This window comes from Porites lutea, chromosome 5 (genome assembly GCF_958299795.1).
Source record: "Porites lutea chromosome 5, jaPorLute2.1, whole genome shotgun sequence".
NCBI lineage: Eukaryota > Metazoa > Cnidaria > Anthozoa > Scleractinia > Poritidae > Porites > Porites lutea.
In genome coordinates, this window is record NC_133205.1 from 1,997,334 (window position 1) to 2,007,500 (window position 10,167).

The window sequence follows — 10,167 nt, forward strand, 5'->3', positions numbered from 1 at the left end:
TTTCGAAAAGGTAAGTTTTGATCCCTATAATTTTCGGATCACTAGACTTTCAGCTAGGAAATCCGGACAGATGAAAAAATTTTAGGGGATAAAAATATGCCTATATCTACCGTTTAAATACTAAAATACGTTTCACAATGCTATGTTTAAGTGGTTTTGAACTATATTCTCGTTGGGTGCCCCTGTGATGTCAGGTGCCCAGTATCCGGACAGTTTTTTCTTTGCTGTACAGAATTGATGAATTAGCTGTGTACATTATCCGGATAAGATTTATTTCATATCTGTAACTATAATTAAAGCTTAGGATATATGATATAGTCGTAAAATGTAATTCTACTCAACTCCGTACAGAAATTTTCTTCACTCATTCGGAGGCGACACTGAGGCGACTTGATTTCGTGTGCGCCGCTTGTTTCGCGTGACTGCATTTTCTATATATAATCGAAAGCGTCGGAGTTGAACCTGAAATTCTCATACTTTCCCCAGTTGTGACTGCTAGAATGGGATTGCAACGCTCTGAAAAACGTCACAAATTAAAGGGATTGACAGATGTGAAAGAAGGAGGAATTAGTGCTAGAAAAGCAGGCTTATTGTAGGGTCTGTAGGGACTGAGCATGAAGAAATCAACACTGCTGGTCAGACTAAATCAGGACAGTGACCTTTAACCGTCGCATTGAGGTCCCTTCCCCAAGCTTTTTTTTTAAATAAAAATTGAAGAAAAAAAGTCGTTTGCAGATTGGCTAATTGAGCTAGAAAACCGCGGCTTCGGCATGGCCACGGATGCCTTCCTTAAATCAGTGAAAAAGTTCCTAGACAAGGAAGTAAGTGTTATGCCAAATAACAACCGCTCGCCGGTTCCCCACCATACCCCAGTCATTTGCTATTTCACAATGCTAGGTTATATTTTTGGAATCGATTGCCAGACTACTCTGCAAGTAAAAGAGAAGCTTATAAGTCGCTTGCCTGTCGAAATTTATGTACAATTACTTTGTTTAATATTTGTGTCCGGATACTGGGCAACATAGGAGCTCTGCAAAAATATTAATTTCTTGATGGAAACAAAGGCAAAAAAAGTTAAACTGTCTTTTGTCATATTAAGGACTAAATAGATTTTTCCAGGCTAAACTTCATAGCTCTTGCGACTAACAAAGGAAAGTTATTGCAACGTTAAACTGAAGTGTCCTGATACTGGGCAACATACTGTATTCTAAAACGAAAAGAATTCAGCTGAAAATTAAGACTTAATTTAAATTTTTGCCGAAAATGAAAATCTCGTCTGAAATTTAATCACTAAAGTGCCATTTCTGACGGGTAAACTTTACCTTGGCTGAAATAACCTTCGAGGACACATTTTTTAACTTAACTGGAAATTCCTTAGTAGTTAAAAAAAAAATGCTAAAATAAAGAATAGTCTTAAGTAATCGATCCTTTACAAATTTTAAAGTGACGGCACCAAATGATGTTTTAGAAATTTCCGAAACAAATTTTATTAGAGCAGTGTCTCGAAATTCCGTTGTATTGAGGCGGGTTGCCCTGCAGATATGTTGTTTCTGAAATTTCCGAAACACTTTAAGTCTCAAAAAACTGAAGAGATACGGGTCACCGAATGTGTTTCGGAAACTTCCAAAACACTGTTTATTTTATGGTTTCATGCAGAACTTATTTATAGAGGGTCACAAAATGTTGCTTCAGAAATTTCCGAAACAGTTTCTATATTGTCCCAGATTTCTTCTAAAGACAGTCGCAAGATGTGATCCAGAAATTTCTGAAACACTTTTTATAAAGGTTAATTGTTCCAGATTTCTATCAAAGACGGTCAAATAATACTGTTTCGGAAATTTCCGAAACAACTTTTACAAATAAAGGTTGTTCCAGATTTCTCCTAAAGACGGTCACAAAGTGTTGGGTGAGAAATTTCCGAAGCAGTTTTTATGACGATTGTTTAAGTGCCAGCGTTATGCATAATGAACAGAACGAACATTGACCGTAAATGAGAGGAACTCCCAGCTGATTTAGTCAATTATTACAATGTAGCACGCAGTACATGTCTGCTAACAAATCATAAATATAGGTGATATTTGTAGTTATTAGAGATAGCAGTTGGCATCAAGGTCATATCAAGATCTCTGTTTTCTTCTGCATGGGTTTTCCTATTTCCTTTTTCACCCAGCGAATAGTTTGGAGGCTTCTTGCTCTCTTCCTCTGCAATGATGCACCAATACACTGACGAATTTCAGCACTAGGAGCGCTAGGTCCTATTAACGTAAGGAAAATGACTGAAATTTTCACATTTTTAGTGTATGATCAGCTGGCTAAAGGAAGACGAAAAAGCATTGCCTTGGTAGAAGTGTTGTATGACCTGAAATGAGGATGGGACTTAGACCAGGCTAAAATAATAATATTGCAGAGGTTGGTGAACGGACGTGATGGGCTTTACAGCTGAGTGAACATAAGTATAACGATAAGTAAATATAATTAACATAATTATTCTAAGCATGTCATAAATTGGTCGAACACGTTCTAAAGTGAACTAAAATATTCTAAAAACAAAAAGGATTCAGCAGAAGATAAAGACTTGTTTTAAATTTTTGCCGAAAATGAAAATCTCGTCTGAAATTTAATCACTAAAGTGCCATTTCTGACGGGTAAACTTTACCTTCGGCTGAAATAACCTTCGAGGACACATTTTTTAATTTATAACTGGAAATTCCTTAGCAGTTTAAAAAAACGCTAAAATAAAGAATTCTCAAGACCCTTATGTCTTAAGTAATCGATCCTTTACAAATTTTAAAGTGACGGCACCAAATGATGTTTTAGAAATTTCCGAAACAAATTTTATTAGTCAGTGTCTCGAAATTCCGTTGTATTGAGGCCGGCTGCAGATATGTTGTTTCAGAAATTTCCGAAACACTTAAGTCTCAAAAAACTGAAGAGATACGGGTCACCGAATGTATTTCGGAAACTTCGAAAACACTGTTTATTTTATGGTTTCATGCAGAACTCATTTATAGAGGGTCACAAAATGTTGCTTCAGAAATTTCCGAAACGGTTTCTGTATTGTCCCAGATTTCTTCTAAGGACGGTCGCAAAATGTGCTCCAGAAATTTCTGAAACACTTTTTATAAAGGTTAAATAATAGTGGTTCGGAAATTTCCGAAACAACTTTTACAAATAAAGGTTGTTTCAGATTTCTCCTAAATAACGATTGTTTAAGTGCCAGCGTTATGCATAATGAACAGAACGAACATTGACTGTAAATGATAGGAACTCCCAGCTGATTTAGTCAATTATTACAATGTAGCACGCAGTACATATCTGCTAACAAATCATGAATGTAGGTGATACTTGTAGTTATTAGAGATAGCAGTTGACATCAAGGTCGTATCAAGATCTCTGTTTCGTTCTGGGTTTTCCTATTTCCTTTTTCACCCGGCGAGTAGTTTGGAGGCTTCTTGCTCTCTTCCTCTGCAATGATGCACTAATACACTGACGAATTTCAGCTCAAGGAGCGCTAGGTCCTATTAACGTAAGGAAAATGACTGAAATTTTCACATTTTTAGTGTATGATCAGCTGGTTAAAGGAAGACGAAAAAACATTGCCTTGGTAGAAATGTTGTATTACCTGAAATGAGGCATCAATCAAGTGGAAATAATCTGTGACCACCCTTGTTTTCAAGTAGAATTACCAACATATAGATTAAGCGTTATTTTATAGCATTAAGCGAAGTGGCTATATGGCCGGTAACTGGTCAAGGTTTTCAAAACACAAAAAGACCGGCAGTATTATATTCTCAGTGAGTATCCCAGTTTCTAAAATTCCAGCTTACCTAAATTATCATGTCGATTAAGAAAAGTCAAGCGATCCTGAAATGCTTTATAGATCTCAAGTCTAGCGTTTGAATGATAACTTTATTTAAACACGGTTAAAAACATCAGTCTAACAAAGAAAATTAATTAAAAATTCTCAAAAACTGTTTTACATATTTGCCGTGTGGGTCGAGCTACTGATCAGAAAACCATCTATGGGAACTTCTCTTAAAGAAACTCGAGGAATTTGATGTACGTATTTCCTCAGGAAGATTGTTCCGTAGAAGAGCGCCACTGTAACTGAAGCTACGCTTCAGGTAATCAGTTCTTGGTTTTGGGAGCATTCAAATTTTTTCTTCGCGTTACGAAAGTAGTAATTCGTTGTTCTTGGGGCAAACAATACAGAGATAAGCTGGGGCGAGATTATTAATAAACTTGTACATTAAATTAGCCTTTTGTTTAGCCCTTCTAACCGATAAATTGGTTTACGCTGGGCTCAGAAGACGAAACCTGTGTTTTGTGACACTTAATTGGAACTTTTTTCAGCTCGACTGCCGGTCAAGGTTTTCAAAACATTAAATGACTGGTAGTCCTATATTCTCCGCAAATGTCACTCGGCAAATCGAAAAAATCCAGCTAAACCAAACTATCATATGTCGATTAAGAAAAGTCAAGCGAAATTTACTGAAAATATAGGACTGCCGGTCATTTAGTGTTTTGAAAACCTTGACCGGCACGGTCGTGCTGAAAAAAGTTTTAAGTGTCACTCACAAAACATAGTTTTGTCTTAATTCTGAACCCAGCGTGAACCAAGCGCTATTCTTGAGATCCATAACGTATTTCAGGGTCCCTTGACTTTTCTTAATCGACATGTACGATAGTTTGGTTTAGCCGAATTTTACTGAACAGCGCAATTGCTAATTGCCATTGTACGTCAGTGGTTGGAATTTATCTGAATAAAAAATAGCGCATCTTTACTCTCACGATGGCGTTTTTCTTTTTAACCTGATAAAACAAACCATAAACAAAGGAACTAGCAAACAAATTCTTTGTTCCATTTTTAACCATGCCGTGAAACTCAGTAACACTGCTCAGCTATTAGCTTCTCTCATAAAACGTCGATCGATGTAGGTATATTAGAACCGTCAACTTTTGATGAAGGGGCCAAAGAAGAGAATTCCAAACCGGCAATAAAGAGACCAGGTCGAGACTAATCTTTGAAAAACCTGTCACTCTCGATTGTTTTAAATCCATATCTTGCAACCAAGGTGATTGTAAGGGTGTTCAGATTAAATTTATTTTCCAACGAAAGATTATATTGCATATAATCAGTTACCATAGATTTGACGATTTTAAACAACCGGTGTTTTGTTTCTTACTAAGCGAAAAACTTTTTGGCGCAGGGAAGGATGAAATGCAGACCTTCAATAAACAACAGATAAAAAGAAATACTTCTGCTTGTATTCAAGTCATTTGCACCTGCGCAAGAGACAAGTAGTACTGATATTTTTTAAAATACACCACGTTTTCGATAAGCAACTACCTTGACACATGAAATGATCACCTGACAGTGTGCTATGGGCAAAATTTAGTTAACGAAATCTGACAAGGTCGTCGGTTGAATTTACTTTAAGTTAAAAAAAATCAGCAACAACACAAAGAGAGAGCAATTAATTCAAGACTGAAGTTTTACCTGCGTTCGCCTTCAGAAATATGAAGACAAATCAAATTTTCTGCAGATTCAATTTATCTGAAGAGAATTCAGAACATTTTTGCAGTTTTGTTTTCATATTTTCCATTTTTTTTGTTACGTCACCTACGCCCAGTTCTTGAATTAGAATAGTGTGATCAATAAGATCAAATCCGTAAGCGAAAAAACTAGACCCGAGCACATGCCTCACCACTGCATGTCCACCGCCTCGTACAGTACTGGGTGGTCCTTGGTCCGCGTGTAAAAGTCATTAACTTGAATATCTTACCCGAATCTTCATGTAACGAGCTGAAATACTCCCTGAAGATAGCTTTTATGTTCCTGTCGATAATCCTGAAGTTTCAAGTTCCAGACATAAATTCGCAAACAGGCGACCGTTGTCGATGGTCCTTGGTCCGCGAATCTGATCCTTGGTCCGCGTGTCATGCAAGCAGCACGATAAAAACGTAAAAATGTTATAGTTTCCACATGAAAACGTGATTTTCACATTATTTCTTGTATTTTTTTTCTTTTCTTGATGCAATTAAGCTAAAGTTTTTTTCGGAAGATGTTGTGAGTATAACATAATCTGCTTTTCTTTCAAAGACTTCATACAACAGTCTCTTCGAGTCTCCCACACAAGCGTCGACGAGCGGTTTTTAGCGCGGTCGAAAATAATTACCAAAAACTCTGTATGTACTCGAGGTATTAAAAATGAGAACTTGTAGACATGTATAGGGACGACTTTCAAAACATTCTTCGAAAACAAAGGCCGTCGCTTTTTACGTTTGGACGTTTTATTCAACCAAGGACATAGGACGCGGACCAAGGACCGCTAAGCGAAATTTGGTGATATTTTTCAAGAGTCGCTAAAGCAAAAAATTCAGAGTCTACAGCGATATGCTAAAAACCTGTTCTGCAAAAAGGCAAGTCTTCCTGTTGCGTTTTAGTTATTCGTAGGCTAAGTAAACATGACCACGTAATTTACGGTGCCGCAAAAATCAAAACTTCAAGAAAGACAAATTAACCTACCTGTCAACAAACTTTAATTTCGCGTCTTCACCTGCAGCAAGAAGGCTGAAACTTCTTCATATGAAAGAATGCTAATCAGTTAATCACGATATCTTTCATTATTCAACGTATTTTTTTTCTTGACGAAATATTTTATCATTTTCGGAAAAGACGCGGACCAAGGGCATCGGGGACTTACGCGGACCAAGGACCAAATACTGTATATCGCTTGAAGCAATTTTGTATAGGAGAGCATCTAATGTCGAATGCCCCTTGCGAGCATACTGCCGAGGATCAATCTTGTCTTCCAACTGGGGTAGAAGTCTGGCGCAGTCGTAAAGCCCTCCATGATCTTTGATACTGTGCAGGTGAGGGATATCGGTCTTATATCGTTTTCGATGGCTCCAGGCGGGTACACCTTGGGAAAAGGGGTAACGATGAAGTACCTGAGCAGAGTTGGAATATACCCCTTCCTTAACGACTGGTTGTAAATGTCACAGATAATGTGAGCCAGTTCAGGTGCAAACTCCTTCAAGATCTTGTTCGGGATGTTGTCAGGTTAGCCTGCGAAAACATCCTTTTCTCCTCGCTCTTCGCCGCTGGTGAAGTTTCGCGCGGAGAAAGGTCTGCGACTCAGCGACAGAAATTACATAGTGATGACGTGGAGTGCCTGCGATGTAAATTAGCTGACTAGCTAAGTGCACCTTCCACTATAAACATGCCTTTAACCTTTTTTTTTAACCTAACGTAAATCAATGTTTAAAAAATAAATCCGGTAGTCATGGGGTTCCAAATGCGAATTTGTTCAATTTTACGTTTCTCCTCGTCGATTTTGGTAAAGTCTTGTGTTCATCTACGAACGAGCTCCAGCAAAACTCAAATGCTTTTTTCTAGAGAAGACTAAATTCCACAAATATTGACTGCTTGTTAGAGATTCTTCGCGTTTACATTTGACCTTTGTGGCCTTTTGTTTTTTGTCTGTCGTTCGTAAATAATAGCTAAAACAATGTAACTACTCCGTCGACCAATCAGGGCTTCTGACCGGATTCCGGACATATTTTACGTCATCAGTATGGAATTTCTGTCGCTAAGTCGCAGATGTTCCTCCTCACGAAACGTCCCCAGCGGCGAGGAGCGAAGAGAAACGGATGTTTTCGCAGGCTATTGTCTGGTCCGAGCGCCTTAGAAATTTTAAGGGAGGACAGAGATCTGAGGACTTCCCTCTCAGAAACAAGGTATTCGTGTGGGACGGATACGGGCGTGGCACTTGACGTAGAGGGGCAAAGTGATCAGTAAGACCTACAATAGTCATTGATCTTGTTTGCTGATGACTTGATATCCATGTCATTGTCAAGGAACTGGTAGTGCCAATCCTGTTTGACGTCCTGGCCGGTCAGCCTTTTAATCTCTCTCCACCACTTTGCTTTATCCACTTCTCATATGCCGGTACGTGACCTTATGCTGCTGTTGGTCCCAGCGTATATAAATCTTTCAAAAACTACTAGACTCTAGATTATGTGACTATTTCAGGGGACAAATAAATGCACTTTCCTCCGCTTTCGTTCTGAATCAGTAACTTTAATGTTATATCTCTTCTATTCTACAAGTTACATTCACATTTAAAGATTTATGCTCAATCATAGTTCAGAAAAGGTTTCCTCTTGCACACTGGAAATGATAAATGATCAGCCCTGCGATAGAGATAATTAAAAACATTTAGTATGGCCAGAGTTTCATGTTCCTAATGATACATATCACAAAGTGTCTCCTACCTCTAATCCTTGCCTAAACGCAAGCAGCTCTGTCTACATGAAGTTTTATGTAAATTGAACATTATTGTGTGTAATGTGGAGTGCTCATTGACTGAATAATAGTCTGAGTCAGTAATGTCAGTAATAGTTTACTTCATGTGGTCTTAAAGTACAGAAGGTGATCTCCCTCCGTCTCCCTAGCAACCTTGATATTTCCCAACGGCAATTAGTCTGATCTACAATAGTTTAGATAGAGCCTAAGTAAATAACATTTTTCTACTGATGGACAACTACCTTTCGTCAGCTTTTGCCAGGTGATCAGTAGTCCTTACATTCATCTGCTTCTGCAAAGTGAAAAGGAAGGGATTTTATTTTTTAAAAGAAACCGAGCCCAGTTTCTCGTTTTTGAGGGACTGAAACACACCATTAAGTTCTTTTTTTATTATTATTATTTGCAATCAGCTGAATCTTCAAAACAAATTGACCGAGTTTAAGAGTTAACGCTAAATTCTCATATATGAAAGTAAAACAATTTGTTCCTTTGTTTTCTATGGTTACGTCCGGCCATTTGTAATAAACTGCTGAGCGGCCTTTACAACTGCAGTTGAGGTAAAGGTTGCTTCTTTTATACTCCTGGTATCTTAAAAACAAACTACAAACTAAGTTTAGCCTCTAAAATCATCTTAAAGTCGAGTCGAGAGGCGAGGGGTGGGGGTGCGGGTGGGGATATTGGCAGGAGCCCATACTGGAATTTAAAGGTCACGTGATAGATCGGGCCGATCTGGTGTCGATTATTGCACTAAAGGAATCTTTTGAAAGACGAATTTTGAACCTTTTTTCTACGCAAATTCGTACGAGCCAAGAGAAGAAGCCATAGCCTTCCAAAGCCACTCCCATAATACAAATTGAGGCAGGACTCAATCATTGTTAAGTGTTGTCTCACCAATGGCCAATCAGTCAGATAATTTAATTCGGGGTTGAAATGTTAATCACCAATCTGCAGAAAACCATTCGCTTTCCATTAGGTTTACCTTCGCAATTTACTCCGGAAAATCCGTCCACGCAATCACATCGATAACTTCCACCAAGATCCACACACGTGCCTCCGTTTAAGCAGGGATCTGGTACGCACGTGTTTACACCTATTAATCGAAAAACACATTTATTCCATAAACCTGTTCAGTTCATAATCTGCTTGAAAAGTTTGAAAGGTTATACTGTTAAACGACTTGCTTTAAGTTCAACTCACTTGTCTCGCAGGTGCTTCCAGTGTATCCAGATGGACAATTGCAGCGATAACTTCCAACAAGATCCACACACGTGGCTCCATTTTTACACGGAGTAGGCGCACAGTCGTCGATATCTACGATTTAAAAAAGGAACAGAAACAATTTCGTTTTATGATAAATGGGATAAATAACACTTGTGAAGATAATTAAACCAAGAGAAGAAGGTATAGAATGTACTTGTTTCACAGTTGCTTCCAGTGTATCCTGTCAAACAATCACAACGATGACTTCCGACTTGATCCACACATGTGGCTCCGTTCTGGCATGGATTAGGTACACACTCATTGATGTCTACGATTTAAAAAGAGAACAGAAACAATTTTCTTCTTTTCTTCTATGATCAATGGTATAACTAACATATAGTGTGTGAATATAATTAAACCATGAGAAGAGGGGGGTATGTTCAACTTACTTGTTTCACAGTTGCTTCCAGTGTATCCTGTCAAACAATCACAACGATGACTTCCGACTTGATCCACACATGTGGCTCCGTTCTGGCATGGATTAGGTACACACTCATTGATGTCTACGATTTAAAAAGAGAACAGAACCAATTTTCTTCTTTTCTTTTATGATCAATGGGCTTACGAACGTACCGTATGTAATGAATATTGATTAA

The 10,167-nt window shown here is 38.2% G+C and overlaps 1 protein-coding gene across 1 annotated transcript in view; it reads right to left on the minus strand.

Moving 5' to 3' along the window:
- Positions 1-8,064: 8,064 nt before the first annotated feature.
- LOC140936423 (uncharacterized) overlaps positions 8,065-10,167 on the minus strand; it is a 36,169-nt gene continuing 34,066 nt past the window's right edge. The window contains exons 22-27 of the mRNA XM_073385890.1: positions 9,961-10,074; positions 9,726-9,839; positions 9,509-9,622; positions 9,291-9,401; positions 8,554-8,603; positions 8,065-8,199 (exon numbers count right to left, since the gene is read on the minus strand). Coding sequence (XP_073241991.1) covers positions 8,578-8,603; positions 9,291-9,401; positions 9,509-9,622; positions 9,726-9,839; positions 9,961-10,074 — 479 coding nt within the window. The 3' untranslated portion in view covers positions 8,065-8,199; positions 8,554-8,577. The remainder of the gene's footprint in view (positions 8,200-8,553; positions 8,604-9,290; positions 9,402-9,508; positions 9,623-9,725; positions 9,840-9,960; positions 10,075-10,167) is intronic.